The following is an 18,140-nucleotide window of genomic DNA, read 5'->3' as shown; positions in this document are numbered from 1 at the left end:
GGTCACAATGATGGTTCAACATACACAAGTCAATCAATGTGATACACCACATTAACAAAAGAAAGGACAGAAACCAGGACTTCCCTGGTGGCCCAGTGGTTAAGACTCCATGCTTCCACTGCAGGGGGCATGGGTACAATCCCTGGTCAGGGACCTAAGATCCCATGTGCCACATGGTGTGGCCAAAAAAAAACCCTGGGGGGGGGTGAGGGGCAGAAATGACAGAAGCTACATGATCATCTCAACAGATACAGAAAAAGAATTTTATAAAATTCAACATCCATTCATGATAAAAACCCTTACAAAAGTGGGTATAGAGGGAATATATCTCGACATAATAAAAGCTATTTATGGACTTCCCTGGTGGTGCAGTGATTAAGAATCCGCCTGCCAAAGCAGGGAACATGGGTTTGAACCCTGGTCGTGGAAGATCCCACATGCCACAGAGCAACTAAGCCTGTGCGCCACAACTACTGAGCCTCGCTCTAGAGCCCGCAAGCCACAACTACTGAGACTACTGAAGCCTGAGGGCCCAGAGCCCGTGCTCTGCAACAAAAGAAGCCACCGCAATGAGAAGCTTGTTTGCCGCAACTAGAGAAAGCCGGCATGCAGCAATGAAGACCCAACGCAGCCAAAAATTTTTAAAAATAAAATAAATTTATTTAAAAAAAAAACACCTCGTGGTAACTGCAAACTGAAAATCTATAATAGATACACACACAAAAAAAAGAAAAAGGAATCCAAACAAAACACTACAGTCAGTCATCAAATCACAAGAGAAGAGAACAAAAGGGTAGAAAAAAGACTTAAAAAAACAAATCAAAGGGGCTTCCCTGGTGGCACAGTGGTTAAGAATCCACCTGCCAATGCAGGCGACACGGGATCGAGCCCTGGCCTGGGAAGATCCCACATGCCGTGGAGTAACTAAGCCCGTGTGCCACAACTACTGGGCCTGAGCTCTAGAGCTCGCAAGCCACAACTACTGAGCCCACATGCCACAACTACTGAAGCCTGCGCACTTAGAGCCCATGCTCCGCAACAAGAGAAGCCACGACAATAAGAAGCCCATGCACAGCAGTGAAGAGTAGCCCCCGCTCACCACAACTAGAGAAAACCGCGCACAACAAAGACCCAAAACAGCCAAAAATTAATTAATTAAAAAAAACCAAAACAATTAACAAAATGGCAATAAGAACATACATATCGATAATTACCTTAAACATAAACAGATTAAACACTCCAACCAAAAGACACAGACTGGTTGAATGGATACAAAAACAAGACCCATTTATATGCTGTCTACAAGAGACCCACTTCAGATCTAGGGACACATACAGACTGAAAATGATGGGATAGAAAAAGGTATTCCATGCAAATGGAAATCAAAAGAAAGCTGGAGTAGCAATACAGTAAGTCCCCTACATACAAACCTTCAAGTTGCACACTTTCAAAGATGTGAACGTGCATTCTCATGTCTAATCATGTAAATCAGTTCACGTGTTTGGCATATATTGTCACGTGCGTGCATCCTCTATGAGTGGCTGTGTTTTTGTGTACTTTACTGTACAGTACTGTACAGAGCACAGTAGTATAGTATCTTTATTTCAAGCCCAGGATGTCTGGAAGCAAGCATAAATGCAGCGGTGGTGTAGCTGGTAGAGTACTACCCAAACATCACTGGAACATTTTTTTCAAGAGGGTAGATGGAATTTAATCCAGCAAGGAAGCAGAACCTGTGCCATCAACTTCAGGCGTGAGTGAAACTGCAGCTTGCCCTCCATCTCCTATTGCTGACGATCCATCAGCCCTACCATCTCCCATCTCCTCTCCCTCCTCCAGGCAGTAATTCTTCTTGCCTGTTCACTCAATACCAGCCCCTATATGCAGCTGTTGTACTGTATTACTGTATTTTTCAAGGTACTATATTGTAAGATTAAAAATGTTTTCTTTATTTTTATTTTTTATTTTTTTGCAGTACGCGGGCCTCTCACTGCTGTGGCCTCTCCCATTGCGGAGCACAGGCTCCGGACGCGCAGGCCCAGAGGCCATGGCTCACAGGCCCAGCCGCTCCGCGGCATGTGGGATCCTCCCGGACCGGGGCACGAACCCACGTCCCCTGCATCGGCAGACGGACTCTCAACCACTGCGCCACCAGGGAAGCCCCAAAATTTTTTCTTTATTTTTTGTGGGGTTTTTTAAATGTATTATTTGTGTGAAAAGTATTATAAACCTAATACAGTACAGTACTATATAGCTGACTGTGTTAGTTGGGTACCTAGGCAAACTCCGTTGGACTTACAAACAAAACGGGACTTACGAACACACTCTTGGAACAGAACTCGTTCGTATGTAGGGGACTTACTATACTCATATCAGATAAAATAGTCTTTAAAATAAAGAGTGTTACAAGAGACAAAGAAGGACACTACATAATGATCAAGGGATCAATCCAAAAAGAAGATATAACAATTGTAAATATATATGCACCCAACACAGGAGCACATCAATATATAAGGCAAATACTAACAGCCATAAAAGGAGAAAGCAACAGTAACACAGTAATAGTGGGGGACTTTAACACCCCACTTTCATCAAGGGACAGATCATCCAGACAGAAAGTCAATAAGGAAACACAGTCCTTAAGACACATCAGACCAGATGAACTTAATTGATATTTATAGTGCATTCCATCCAGCAGCAGAATACAGATTCTTTTCAAGTACACATGGAACATTCTCCAAGACTGATCACATGCTGGGCCACAAAGCAAGCCTTAGTAAATTTAAGAAAATTAAATCATATCAAGCACCTTTTCTGGCCACAAGACTGAGATTAGAAATCAACTACAAGGAAAAAATGATAAAAAACACGAACATGTGGAGGCAAACAATATGGTACTAAACAATCAAGGGATCACTGAATAAATCAAAGAGGAAATCAAAAAATACCTAGAGAAAAAAGAAAATGAAAGCACAATGATCCAAAACCTATGGGACACAGCAAAAGCAATTCTAAGAGGGAAGTTTATAGCAATACAATCTTACCTCAGGAAACAAGAAAAATCTCAAACAACCTATCCTTACACCTAAAGCAATTAGAGAAAGAACAAACAAAACCAGAAGTTAGTAGAAGGAACGAAATCATAAAAACCACAGCAGAAATAAATAAAATAGAGATGAAGAAAACAATAGAAAAGATCAATGTAACTAAAAGCTGGTTCTTTGAAAAGATAAACAAAATTGTTAAACCTTTAGCCAGTTTCATCAAGAAAAAAAGGGACAGGGCTCAAATCAATAAAATTAGAAATGAAAACTAAGTTACAACTGACAGCACAGAAATATTGGGTTGCCCAAAAAATTTGTTCGGTTTTAAGTAAAAATAAAAGACACATTTTTCATTTTCACAAAGAACTGTACTGAACAATGTATTTGGTAACCAAACGAACTTTTTGGCCAACCCAATACAAAGAATCACAAGAGACTACTACAAGCAACTATATGCCAATAAAATGGAAACATAGAAGAAATGGACAAGTTCTTAGAAAGGTACAATCTTCCAAGAATGAACCAGGAAGAAAGAGAAAATATGAACAGACCAATCACAAGTACTGAAATTCAAACTGTGATTTAAAAACTCCCAACAAACAAAAGTCCAGGACCAGATGGCTTCACAGGCGAATTCTATCAAACATCTAGAGAAAAGAGTTAATACCTGTCCTAAAACTATTCCAAAAAATTTCAGAGGAAGGAACACTCCCAATCTCATTCAATAAGGCCACCATCCAGAAAGTGTCCAGAAAGTGGACATACAGGGAACACACCTCAACATAATAAAGGCCATATATGACAAATCTATACCTAACATCAAACTCAACGGTGAAAAGCTGAAAACATTTCCTCTAAGATCAGGAACAAGACATGGATGTCCACTCTTGCCATTTTTATTCAATATAGTTTTGGAAGTGCTAGCCATGGTGATCAGAGAAGAAGAAATAAAAGGAATCCAAATTGGAAAAGAGGAAGTAAAACTGTCAACTGTTTGTAGATGACATGATACTATACACAGAAAATCCTAAAGATGTCACCAGAAAACTACTAGAGGTCATCAATGAATTCGTAAAATTGCAGGATACAAAATTAATACACAGGGGCCTCCCTGGTGGCGCAAGTGGTTGAGAGTCCGCCTGCCAATGCAGGGGATACGGGTTCGTGCCCCGGCCTGGGAGGATCCCATATGCCGCGGAGCGGCTGGGCCCGTGAGCCATGGCTGCTGAGCCTGCGCGTCCGGAGCCTGCGCGTCCGGAGCCTGTGCTCCGCAACGGGGGAGGCCACAACAGTGAGAGGCCCGCATACCGCAAAAAAAAAAAAAAAAAAAAAATTAATACACAGAAATCTGTTGCATTTCTATATACTAACAACAAAAGATCAGAAAGATTAATCAAGGAAACGATCCCATTTACCATCACAACAAAAAGAACAAAATACCTAGGAATAAACCTACCTAAGGAGGCAAAAGACCTGTACTCAGAAAACGATAAGATACTGATGAAAGAAATTAAACATGACACAAACAGATGGATAGATATACCATGTTCTTGGATTGGAAAAATCAATATTGTGAAAATGACTATACTACCCAAAACAATCTACAGATTTAATGCAATCCCTATCAAATTACCAATGGCATTTTTCACAGAATTAGAAAAAAAATTTTTTTTAAGTTTTTTTTTTGATGTGGACCATTTTTAAAGTCTTTATAAAATTTGTTACAATATTGCTTCTGTTTTATGTCTTTGGTTTTATTGGCTGCGAGGCAGGTGGGATCCTAGCTCCCCAACTGGGGATCGAACCCACACCCCCTGCATTGGAAGGCGAAGTCTTAACCACTGGACCGTGAGGGAAGTCCCTAGAACAAAAAAATTTTTAATTTGTATGGAAACACAAAAGACCCCAAATACCCAAAGCAATCTTGAGAAAGAAAAACAGAGCTGGAGGAATCAGGCTCCCTGACTTCAGACTATACTACAAAGCTACAGTAATCAAAACAGTATGGTACTGACACAAAAACAGAAATACAGATCAATGGAACAGGATAGAAAGCCCAGTGATAAACCCACACACCTATGGTCACCTAATCTATGACAAAGGAGGCAAAAATATACAATGGAGAAAAGACAGTCTCTTCAATAAATGTGTGGGAACTGCTGGGAAAACTGGACAGCTACACACAAAAGAATAAAATTAGAACACTCCCTAACACCATACACAAAAATAAACTCAAAATGTACTAAAGGGGCTTCCCTGGTGGTGCAGTGGTTAAGAATCCGCCTGCCAATGCAGGGGACACGGGTCTGGGAAGATCCCACATGCCATGGAGCAACTAAGCCCATGCACCACAACTACTGAGCCTGCACTCTAGAGCTCACAAGCCATAACTACTGAAGCCCGCGTGCCTACATCCCGTGCTCTGCCACAAGAGAAGCCACCGCAATGAGAAGCCTGCACACCACAACAAAGAGTAGCCCCTGCTCGCCCCAACTAGAGAAAGCCCACACGCAGCAACAAAGACCTGATGCAGCCAAAAATTAATTAATTTTAAAAAAATGTATTAAAGACCTAAATGTAAGGCCAGACACTATAAAACTCTTAGAGGAAAACATAGGCAGAACACTTTTTGACATAAATCACAGCAAGATCTTTTTCTATCCATCTCCTAGAGTAATGGAAATAAAAACAAACATAAACAAATGCAACCTGATTAAACTTAAAAACTTTTGCACAGCAAAGGAAACCATAAATAAAACAAAGACAACCCTCAGAATGGGAGAAAATATTTGCAAATGAAGCAACTGACAAGGAATTAATCTCCAAAATATACAAACAGCTCATGCAGCTCAATATCAAAAAAACAAATAACCTAATCAAAAATGGGCAGAAGATCTAAATAGACATTTCTCCAAAGAAGACATACAGATGGCCAAAAAGCACATGAAAAGATGCTCAACATCACTAATTATCAGAGAAATGCAAATCAGAACTACAATGAGGTTATCACCTCACACCGGTCAGAATGGCCATCATCAAAAAATCTACAGGGCTTCCCTGGTGGCTCAGTGGTTGAGAGTCCACCTGCCGATGGAGGGGACACGGGTTCGTGCCCCGGCCTGGGAAGATCCCACATGCCGCGGAGCGGCTGGACCCGTGAGCCATGGCTGCTGAGCCTGCGTGTCCCGAGTCTGTGATTCGCAACGGGAGAGGTCACAGGAGTGAGAGGCCCGCGTACCGCAAAAAAAAAAATCTACAAACAATAAATGCTGGAGAGGGTGTGGAGAAAAGGGAACCCTTCTACACTGTTGGTGGGAATGTAAATTGGTACAGCCACTATTGAGAACAGTACGGAGGTTCCTTAAAAAACTAAAAACAGAGCTACCATATGATCCAGCAATCCCACTCCTGGGCATATACCCAGAGAGAACCATTGTTTGAAAGGATACATGCACCCCAATGCTCACTGCAGCACTATTTAAAATAGCCAAGACATGGAAGCAACCAAAATGTCCATCGACAAATGAATGGCTAAAGAAGATGTGGTGTGTGTGTGTGTGTGTGTGTGTGTGTGTGTGTGTGTATATATATATAAAAATACACACACACACACACACACACACACATATATATAATGGAATATTACTCAGCCATATAAAATTATGCCATTTGCAGCAACATGGATGGACCTAGAGATGATCATACCAAGTGAAATCAGACAGAGGAAGACAAATATCATGTTATCACTTATAGGTAGATACGAAAAACTGATACAAATGAACTAATTTACAAAACAGAAACAGACTCACAGACTTAGAAAACAAACTTATGGGCTTCCCTGGTGGCGCAGTGGTTGAGAGTCCGCCTGCCGATGCAGGGGACGCGGGTTCATGCCCCGGTCCGGGAAGATCCCACATGCCGTGGAGCGGCTGGGCCCGTGAGCCATGGCCCTGGGCCTGCACGTCCAGAGCCTGTGCTCCGCAACGGGAGAGGCCACAACAGTGAGAGGCCCGCGTACCGCAAAAAAAGAAAAGAAAACAAACTTATGATTACCGAAGAGGAAAGGTGGGGGAGGAGGAATATATTAGGAGGTTGAGATTAACCTGTACACACTAATATATATAAAATAGATAATCAGCAAGGACCTACTGTATAGCACAGGCAGCTCTACTCAACATTCTGTAATAACCTACATGGGAAAAGAATCCGAAAAAGAATAGATCTATGTATGTGTATTACTGGATCAGGTTGCTGTACACCTAAAACAAACAAAACGTGGTAAACCAACTATACTCCAACATAAAATAAAAATTTTTTTAAAAAGAAGAGAAAAAAAAGAAATGCCTACTCTATTCCCCTCAGGCCTCGGTGACCTTGGCTGGTGTCACATCCCAAAAGCCTGAGCAGGCTTGGGTCCCGAGGCTGGACTGTCATGGGGCTGAGGGAGCTGGGGAGGATGTGCCGGCAAACGAGCCCCCCCCACCGCAGACATATAGTGCCTGGTCCCTCTGCACGAAACCACAATCTCCAGATCCAGGTAGGCCCTCCTACAGTTAAACCAAGCCTAGTGTACCGAAAGGATGTTGGACCCTCTGGGCTGAAACAGCTTTGAAAAGTCAGCTGGCCTCTAAGTCTCCTGGTGGGGGGATTCCCACCTCCAGCCTCCTTCCTTAGAGTTACCCCACCTATGTACACCACCACCCTCAGCACAGCGGTTTGGCAGGGGTTGGGATTTGTCTTGGGGGTGAAAGGTAAGGGAGAAGAAGTAATGGAACAGAAGCCTGAAAGGTTCAAAAGGATACATGCACCCCAATGTTCACTGCAGTGTTGTTTACAATAGCCAAGACATGGAAGCAACCTAAATGTCCACCGACAGATGAATAGATAAAGATGTGGTACAGGACTTTCCCTGGTGGCACAGTGGTTAAAAATCCGCCTGCCAATGCAGGGGACACAGGTTCAATCCCTCGTCCGGGAAGATCCCACATGCTGTGGAGCAACTAGGCCCATGCGCCACAACTTCTGAGACCGCGCTCTAGAGCCCACGAGCCACAACTACTGAGCCAACGCACTGCAACTACTGAAGTCTGTGCACTCTAGGGCCTGTGTACCACAACTACTGAGCCTGCGTGCTACAACAACTGAAGCCCGCACGCCTACAGCCCACACTCCACAAGAGAAGCCACCACAATGAGAGGCCCGTGCACCGCAACAAAGAGTAGTCCCCGTATGCTGCAACTAGAGAAAGCCCGTGCACAGCAACAAAGACCCAATACAGCCAAAAATAAATAATTTTTTTTAAAAAATGTGCTACATATATACAATGGAATATTACTCAGCCATTAAAAAGAATGAAATAATGTCATGTGCAGCAACATGGATGAACCAGGAGATTATCACACTAAGTGAAGTAAGTCAGACAGAGACAAATATCATATGATATCACTTCTGTGTGGAATCTTTAAAAAATGATACATATGAACTTATCTACAAAACAGAAAAAAACTCACAGACTTATAAAACAAACTTATGGTTACCAAAGGGGAAAGGTGGTGGGAGAAGGATAAACTGGGAGTTTGGGATTGACATATACACACTACTATATTTAAAATAGATAATCAACAAGGACATACTGTATAGCACAGGGAACTCTACTCAATATTGTATAATAACCTAAATGGGAAGAGAATTTGAAAAAGAACAGATATCTGTATATGTATAACTGAATTACTTTACTGTACACCTGAAACTAACACAACATTGTAAATCAACTATACTCCAATATAAAATAAAACTTAAAGCAAAATTATTAGATAAACCAAGAAAAAAAAAAACCACTGCTGTATGCTCACTGATACAGAAATATATCCACAGTATGTTATGTGAAAAAGGCAGGCTACATAGGCAGTATAGGTGGGTACATGGTCCTACTGTGGTTTTCTACAGTATATATAAATAACATTAAAATATATATATATATATATATATATATATATATATATACACAAAAAATTGTGAAAAGGGTTTTTTCTTTTGCTTTTTGATTTTAGTATTTTCAAATTTTTCTATCATTAATGTTGCTGCTTTTACAGAGGAAAAACTACTAAGTTAAAATAAGAAGACAGTTCTAGGTGGTTTCTTTACTTCCCTATCAAACCAATTCTGTTCACACCTGCATAAAAACAGTATCCTCCCACCTGTCTGAGCAACTCCAGCTTCTTCAGTTCCTCATTGTAGGCTTCTGGATTCTCTCCATAATTCTTCTGGACAAACTAGGGAGAGAGAGAGAAGACTGTAAACCAGGGATAGAGCATACTGCCCTGCTCCCGCTCCTGCCCTCTGAGTCCTCGGCAATCACCAGTCAGGGCTCAGGATAGAGTCCAGTCCCACAACCACGAGCTCATCTCCTGGGCCGCTAGAAACTCGACCTCAATAACGGGACAGCACCAAGATGCTGACTGCGGGAGCCTCCTCCATTGAACAAAATGAAAAAGAAGACTCGACAACCTGACTGGAACACCCTGGCTGGCCCTCATCATGCTGCAGCCCTCTCTATGAAGCCCAGGACTCTGCCAGCTCAGGAAGCTGGGGAACTCAGCTGGCTGAAATGGGATCCTACTGAGCATTCCAAAATGGGCCACAAATTCAAGCCTCCCTCAAGTACTGGTCCCTGGTGTGTCCTGGGGTCACAATCATAATCCTGACCCAACAGCAAATGTAGTAGGAAGAAGAACCAAAGAGTGGGAGCACAAAGCCTTCTTCACCAGCCCGCCTCCCTGCGGAAAGGGCACCACAGAAGTAAGTGACCTCATTGGTGAGGAAAGGCCTGTGGATGTGTGATGGGAATGACCCAGACAGGGGGAGGGGAGAGAAGGGGGCCCGTAACAGAGAAGGGGCTGGCATGCCTGCCCACAACAGCCTCACCACCTCTTGGACAGTGAGCACACTCACCAGCCTGGAGGCATGGCCTGGACCAAAGGGCCCCTTGTTCACCTAAGATCAACAGACTAAGGCAGCTGGAACTACTCCTGTTGCAGGAGGTCCCGTGGGACAGAGGCCGAAGGGACTGGAGGGATATCTGAGAGTCCTAGAAACAAGGCTTCACCTGACATCGCTGAGAACATCTGTCCCTGTAGTCACACAATGGTAAAGGGGAGAGAGATGCTGCTCCCTCCGCTCCCAGCAAACTGCCCCTAGAGGAAACCTTCTACCTGTCTCATTCCTCCTCCAAGACCAGCAGCAAACACCTACTGAGCTCCTACCCACAGGCCAGACACTGTGCCAAGTGCCTAATAAGTCACTCAATCCTAACAACAACCCAAAGAAGCAGACATCATCATCGTCACCATTTTACAGATGAGGAAATGAGGAAACTGAGGCACAGAAGTTAAGGCATTTGCCGAGGTCACACAGCACCAATAACTGATGGGGCAGTGACTGAAATCCAGGCATTTGGGCTCCAGAGCCCATATTCTTAACCACACATCAAACCAATCCATTTCTATTTTTTAAACATGGTTCTCATAAAACAAAAATGGGAAGCGAAAATCAATCTCCAGCCACACAGTGAGTCAGTGGAGCAGACAGGTTATTGTTTAAATTCTGATAAAAATCCTCCATGGCTTGGTCACTCCCCCTACTGACCAGAGGAAAGAGGCGGCTGAAGGTTCTAGAGTAAAGGACAGAGACCATCTCTCAGTCAGTCTCTCTATAGCTCACACCTCTGCACAGCTCAGAACAAGGTCTGGTCAGGACTTGAAGGTCACGGCAGAGTCTGAGAAGGAAGGCCCAGCAGCAGGTAGAGCCTGGGCCTTCGCACCCCAGATCAAGAGTAAGATACTAGAAGGCACTGAGAGGACCCCAGCACACCTACAAAACTAACAGCCGGTGGGGGTTGGGAGGATCAGGGAACCTCCAGAGCCCAGCCAGGCTTTGGAGTAGCTGGGTATCCTTTTCTGAGGGAACAATAAGACCTATGAACAGTTTTATGTTGAAAGCATGTCCAGGGTTCAGAGCCACAGCAGGGGGCAAAAAGGCGAGGAAGGAGTTATAAGTGAAAACAATAAAACAGAATGAAAAGACCACTTCCAGAGAGAAATACCAAGACTGAGTAAGTCCTGGTTGTGCCCCTGGGTTGCTTTGAGATCTGGGCTTGGTTTTTCACCTGTAAAATGGAGTTAACATTATCTGCTATGAGGCTTCCCTGGTGGCTCAGTGTTTAAGAATCCACCTGCCAATGCAGGGGACACGGGTTCGATCCCTGGTCCGGGAAGATGCCACATGCCATGGAGCAACTAAGCCCGTGCGCCACAACTACTGAGCCTGTGCTCTAGAGCCACAACTACTGAGCCCACGCACAACAACTACTGAGGCCCACAGGCCTAGAGCCTGTGCTCCGCAACAAGAGAAGCCACTGCAATGAGAAGCCCGTGCACTGCAACGAAGAGTAGTCCCCACTTGCCGCAACTAGAGAAAGACTGCGCATAGCAACAAAGACCCAATGCAGTCAAAAATAAATAAATTAAATTAAAAAAAATTTTTTTAAATTATTTTTAAGAATTACCTGCTATGTCTAACTCACAGAGCTGTCATAGGACTTGAGCTATTCACTAAACAGAGAAAGAGGATGCTAAGTTGAAAATACTGTTTACAATATGCCAAGACCTGTACTAGGGACTCACATGCATTAATTCTTGATTCCCACAAGCTTATAAGGTATATTATTAGTCCATGTTACAGGTGAGAAAAATGAGGCCCAGGTTAGTGATGTAATCATTTGTAGCAGCTGAAAGTCACCAACTATTAAGTTGTAAAGGTGGGACCTAAGGCAAGGTCTGTCTGATTCCAACGTCTATACTATTTCCCTGACGGTACTCTGCTCTTTTAACGAGCAACAAACGGCCCAGAATTCTGCAGGTAAATTGGGATCACTGGAAACAGCCATCCTGGGTCCTGCCATTCTTTTGCAGAGATGAGCAATCGCAGTGCTAGCACTCTGGGCCAAACGTCCTGATTCTTGACCCAGGGATATTCCTTTTGTGTCACCTTCTCTGGTACTATCACGGTCTCATTCTTCTGTGCATGCTCTTTTTTTTTCCTGGATGATGGGGATGTTTAGCTTCTGCTTTTAATTTGATATAACACCTTAGAATTTCATGGTGCTAATTAAAGCAACAACCCAAGAAGAAAAGGCAATAAAAGGCATCACACCTGTTGGCATTGTATTCATTCACCATGCACATTATATTTCTTTTTTTCTTCATTTGCAGGATTGACTCAAATATGGGGAATGCCTTGGGCTATTCCACACAAAATTAAGTCCCACTTACAGTGTTGTTAATGAATACAATATACGTTTTGCTACTGAATTTCAAGTGAGATTAATTTTATTCAGAGAAGGAAGTATTATTGCCAAGGGAAATCTTCAGCCCCTTGGTATCAGCAAGCCTAAGACCAAATTACAGGCCAAGAGCATCAGGGGGCTTCCCTGGTGGCGCAGTGGTTGAGAGTCCGCCTGCCGATGCAGGGGACATGGGTTCGTGCCCCGGTCCGGGAAGATCCCACATACCGCGGAGGGGCTGGGCCCGTGAGCCATGGCCGCTGAGCCTGCGCGTCCGGAGCCTGTGCTCCACAACGGGAGAGTCTACAACAGTGAGAGGTCCGCGTACCGCAACAACAACAAAAAAAGAGCATCAGGGATGAGAACAGGCATTCATCCTCACCTAGTCTAACCCCTACATAAGACTGAAGGCTTCTCTCCTACACCTCTTCTGACCGGCCCCTCCAACTGCCTGGATAACACTAGTGAGGACGACTCAAGTTACCTCCCCTGGAGGGTGCTAGAACTAGACTAGGTCGCTCAACCTAAGCACTCTCTACACACAAGTATTTATTACTTCCCAAGTAAAGAAGCTGGTGTGAAAGGGATATACGGCTTTTATGTATGAGATTAAAGTCAGAGAAGAATGAACTGAACAATCCAGGTCACCTGCACCTGGAGCCATTCTGCAGTAAACTCGAGTGGGCAGATAGGCTCAAGCAGACCGGCTCAGTGATTCCAAATCTGTGATAAGAGATAAGACAGGTCACCACCAAAGGCAACTGGCAACATCCTGTGCTCCTCACTGCTGAGGAGCCAGGCACTTTTTTAGGCCTCTGGTCATCTCATTTCCCCATCTATGTGTGGGATAAGTTTTTCAAGAGTAAGCTATCCCATAAGAAATCTGGAAGGGGAAAAAAACTCCACAAACCTGAAAACCAGACTCTACCTACATGAGAATAAGATGAACAGTAAGAAAAGGCAACAAGAGTGTACACTCTGTGGCACAGGTCAACCGAGTGAGGGGAGCGGTAAGATCTGTCTGAATTTGAAGGAGGGTGGTACAATTGCTGGCAGCTAAAGGGACCCCGAGAAAGTACGGTTCAACCTGGGTGATGAAGAGGAGGAAAGGAATTCCAGTAAGGACCGGAACAAGGACAACGACCAGGAAAAGAGGCTGAAAGTTCCTATGGGAGGCCTGGTAAGACTGAAGTGTGAAAGGCAGGCTGAAGCAAAGTGGTGGCAGGCCTTGAACAGCAGACAGTTTCTCTGGAGTAACCTGGTGGGAAAGTGGAGACTTAGAGAGATCAACCCAGCCAGCGAGGGAAGAGGGGAGAGGCCAAGAAGCCACTTGGTTGCTAGGGTGGCTACCTATGGTACATGTGTCCTTGAGGATGGTTTACTATGTGGATCACTAGAAGGTAAGCTCCATGAGGGCAGAGATTTTTGTCATCACATACAGCCCTGAATTCTCAGGGCTGGCACATAATAGTCACTCAATAACTATTTGTTCAATGAATGAATCAGGGATGGATGTAGCACCTGAGTCCAAGTGAGCTTGACCTGAGCTCAAGTGCAGTTGGTTAAGGGCAGGTGTTTGGGACCACAGGAGGAAAGAACTTCAAACATGAACATGTGTGGCCAAATCGCTCACTGATGAAGAGCACAGAGTCACCCTTCATCAGTTTCCAGTGAGTTAGCACTCTGGGCTCCAAAACACAGGTACGGTACAGGGCTAGCAGCATTTCCCCACTAAAAAATTATGTGGGTCCAGGTATCCCAACCTAAAACTTGGCACTGCCGTTCAAAACCAGCTTGCTGTTCTCCTGGCTCTTATTTCACATTATTCCATAATTGAAGGCATATCCATTATGAAAGGTTTTTTTCAAAGGCCCAGCTCTCACAAATAAAGAAACCCTTTACCTTCTTGAAAAACTCCTATTCATTCTTCAAAACCCACCTCCTTGGCAAGCCTCCCCTGATGGCCCCTCCTTAGGCTGGTACTTCTGTACACACTGCACGTATTTCTATTCCTCCACTGATGTCACAATCTAATTTTTAAATCTCCTCTACCAAACTATGTATTCCATGAAAAAAAGGACTCTTATTCATCTGTATTTCAGGACTCCGCATGGTGCTCAACAGACTGACCTCAACAGAACCATTTTCATTCTACTATCCTAAATTAAATTCTACTCCTAAGCTCTAAGTCATTGGTGAAGGTTCCTGCAGGTCGGAGCAAGGGTAGGAAAGGACAAGGGTACCAGTGGCAGAAGGTTAAGCGTGGGTTCTAGGGTTGGGGACAGGAGTCCTGGTCAGGGAGAGTTCCCAGCTGCAGTGGCTACTGTAGTCTCCTCTGCAGGAAGACAGTTCCAGAGTACCTGAAGCAGTTGGCCACCCACAAGATTGCTATTCCTTTTCAGTGGGTTCATGTAAACCATGCAACAATTTTAACCTATCAAATAAATGGTGTATCTTTCCCCAACCACAACATAAGGAAACAAAGAAAAAGAGCAGATGTCTAGGAAATGAATTTTTCCTCAGCATCTGATACCACCTTAGTAAATGGCTGAGTAACTCCTCCCATGGAGGCCCAGGGGCTCCCAGGAGATCACTGCTCACATAATACCTTGTGGGCTAGGTGTAAGTGACAAGAGCATCAGAGGCTAAGTTCAAACAAAAAGATCTCCAAGGAGTTCCTGGACTAAGATTTTATCCACTGGATTTCCATAAATTTATGGTCACCATCTCTTAATTCCCTCTCAACTGTCAGTCATCTGAGAAACATTTTCCTGCATGCCAACTATGAAAAAGGGACCCTGCTAGGTTCTGAGGAGCAGGGAGATGCCTCTCAGGTTACTTACAATAGAACAGCGGGGTTAAAACATAGCGCACGTGGGCTTCCCTGGTCGCGCAGTGGTTGAGGGCCTGCCTGCCGGTGCAGGGGACACGGGTTCGTGCCCCGGTCCAGGAAGATCCCACATGCCGCGGAGCGGCTGGGCCCGTAAGCCATGGTCGCTGAGCCTGCGCGTCTGGAGCCTGTGCTCCACAACCGGAGAGGCCACAACAGTGAGAGGCCCGCGTATCGCAAAAAAAAAAAAAAAAAAAAAAAAACAGAGCACACATAACCATCACTAGGAAAAGGATAAAAAGAGTGAGGAATTCAGAGAAGGGAAAGATTAATCCAGATGAAAGAAGGCTTGTGGATGAGACAGAGCTTAAACTGGGCCTTGAAAGACTGACAGAACCAATAAATAGAGATTAAAGAAGAGCCCCATCGGGACTTCTCTGGTGGTCCAGTGGTTGAGACTTCGCCTTCCAATGCAGAGGGGGGCAGGTTCGATCCCTGGTCGGGGAGCTGAGACCCTGCGTGCCTCGGGGCCAGGGGGCCAAGACGTGAAGCATAGGCAATACTGTGACAAATTCAATAAAGACTTTAGAAGTGGTTCACGTCAAAAAAAATAAAAATAAAAATAAAAAAATAAGAAGAGCCCCATCCCCACCCCAGAGGGCAAAGATGTGAGCTCTTCTGGGTGGGAGGAATTCCACAACCAAAGGCACAGAAGAGCAAACATACAGAGAATGTTAAGGGAACAGCAAGTAGCTATGAACAGAATCTGGGATAATTGTATCAGAAGCACGTAGATCTAGCACATACTGAGTCCTGAAAAAATGATGAAAGAACTGGGGTAGGTCAGAGAGTACTCTGAATGGGTTACGGTTGAACTAGAAAACAAAGTTTTGTTGTTTTAGAAAAATTCACCTAATTGAATTAAAAGAGCAGATGGACGATAAACCCAGTGGATAAAATCTTAGCCCAGGAACTCCTTGGAGATCTTTTTGTTTAAACTTAGCCTCTGATGCTCCTGTCACCTACACCTAGCCCACAAGGTATTATGTGAGCAGTGATCTCCCTGGGAGCCCCTGGGCCTCCATGAGAGGAGTTACCAAACACTGGGAAGGAGGTAACAAAATTTTGGAATTTTAGATCAATTAATCTAATTTCCTGGTTTTACAAATGAGGGAAAAGATGCCCAAAGAGATTAAATGATGGACTCAAAGGGATACAAACTGTTAGTGTCTGAATTGAGGCAGTGGCAGTGTCAAGAGAGAATGGGAGAGCTTCTTCGGAAACTACTTCTCAATCTATTTTCTTTGTCCTATTTTTTTTCTCAAGCACCTTACTGAATGGTACTAAAACCACAAGGATGTCAACCTGCAAGAGCCTCCTGGTTGTTCCTTTTCACTTCTGCTCTGACCCCCAATGCTACCAGGTGGTCATTCCCAAGGCAGCAGATGTCTCAGAGGGCATCTGATGCTCAGTCGACACACCTGGCCCCGCTTTGTACCAGCCACACCTGATCACGCCACAGCGATCCCTTGCCTCCATCAGCGCCAAACCTGCCAGTCTCTTCCGTCCAACTGAAGGTTCAACAAATGACTCCTAAAGTCTCTCCGGAAGCTACAACACTGTTTATCCCCTCTGGGCAGTCGTGAAAGGCAGTAACCCTTCCCCAAATGACACGGAACTGTATCTTCTGGTCCAAAGGGTCTCCAGATTAGGGTTCTTCTTCTGAGGAGACCAGACAAAATGGCACCAAGTGTCAGAGAGACTCCAATCGCAGAGGTCAGGCATTCCTGTGGCTCACGGAGCTCCCGTCTTAAAACACATCCTGAGCCATCCTCAGCGTCTGTCCCAGTCCGGTCGTGGACAGACAGCGCACCGAGGGCCGGGCACAGCCTTTCCACCCAGCCATTCAGGGAGGGCCGCCCACCGCTCCCCGCAGGGCGGTCCTGGCGTGGATTAGGGGCGGAGCAGAACGAGGTCCACAGCGTCACACCGAGGAAGTGAGGTGCCTGGATGGGAATCTTGGATGGCCGAGGAGACAGCGGGTGCTACCCGGGGCCTGCGGGCGCGCAGGGGTGGGCTGGGGTGAGATGGGGGTGGGCCAAGCTAAGGAAAGCCAGCGGAGGCCCCTCCTGGCCTCACCCGACGTCGCGACAGGGCCTGGGAAGATGATGGACGCACAGGGGGCGTCCCGCGCCGGCAGACGACAGAGATACGCGGGAGAAGCGGGGACGGGGAGGAGGCACACTCACCTTCTTCACGGCCGGCTGAAAGTGGAAGTCACCGGCCTCTTTCAGGTCCAGCCAAATCATAGGCATGCGGGGCACAGCCTCCATGGCGGCTGCCGCCCGCCGGCCACTCGGCCGCTCCCCTAGCTTTTCCAGGTACTAGCTCAGCTGTATGCACCGCGCCGCCCCTCCACGCCGGAAGTCCCTGGTCACGCTGGGATAAAAGAATGCCCCCACGGCCTGCTGGGAGATGCGGTCCCCGCCCGCACAGCCTTTCGCGCAGGCTCATCTTCCAGTGCGCATGCTCAGCCTCCTCCACTGGGCGTGTGTAGAGGGCAAATCTCCAGCCCGAGGCGAAAGGGTTTCTGGGAGTAGTAGTCTACCTGCACTTAAATGCCAGGCAGGGTGGTCACTGGTTTCTTCCTCCTGGGCGAAGTAGACCTGCTGGATTGACTGGCCCGAGGTGCTCCCCACTCAGGGAAAGGGCGTAAAAGAACGTAACCGTGAACTTGTAGACTTAAGTAGTGTCGAGGGCCTTGGTAGATGGGGTTAGGTGCGGTGGTAGAGATAACGTGGCGGCAGGCCACCCAGAAGAGGTGACTTAAAAACTGAGCCTTGGGGTAGGGGCCTCCAGGCCAAGAGGGAGACAGGGCTAAAAAGAGAGCAAGAGGTTTCATTCCAGGTGTCGAGCTTTGGAACAG

At 45.5% G+C, this 18,140-nt stretch overlaps 1 protein-coding gene across 2 annotated transcripts in view; it reads right to left on the bottom strand.

Annotated features, from left to right (window-relative positions):
- Nucleotides 1-17,658, bottom strand: part of PTPN23 (protein tyrosine phosphatase non-receptor type 23) — a 40,576-nt gene extending 22,918 nt beyond the window's left edge. The window contains exons 1-2 of one of the 2 annotated variants that reach the window (XM_060109374.1): nt 17,464-17,658; nt 9,242-9,316 (exon numbers count right to left, since the gene is read on the bottom strand). In XM_060109374.1, coding sequence (XP_059965357.1) covers nt 9,242-9,316; nt 17,464-17,547 — 159 coding nt within the window. In that variant the 5' untranslated portion in view covers nt 17,548-17,658. Of the gene's footprint in view, nt 1-9,216; nt 9,317-17,463 lie in introns of those variants that run through there. The other variant, XM_060109375.1, reaches the window with a different exon arrangement.
- Between the last annotated feature and the right edge of the window lie 482 nt (nt 17,659-18,140).

This window comes from Mesoplodon densirostris, chromosome 10, assembly GCF_025265405.1.
Source record: "Mesoplodon densirostris isolate mMesDen1 chromosome 10, mMesDen1 primary haplotype, whole genome shotgun sequence".
Taxonomy (NCBI): domain Eukaryota; kingdom Metazoa; phylum Chordata; class Mammalia; order Artiodactyla; family Ziphiidae; genus Mesoplodon; species Mesoplodon densirostris.
Note: the sequence above shows the minus strand (reverse complement) of the source record. Positions and strands in the feature narration are given on the sequence as shown.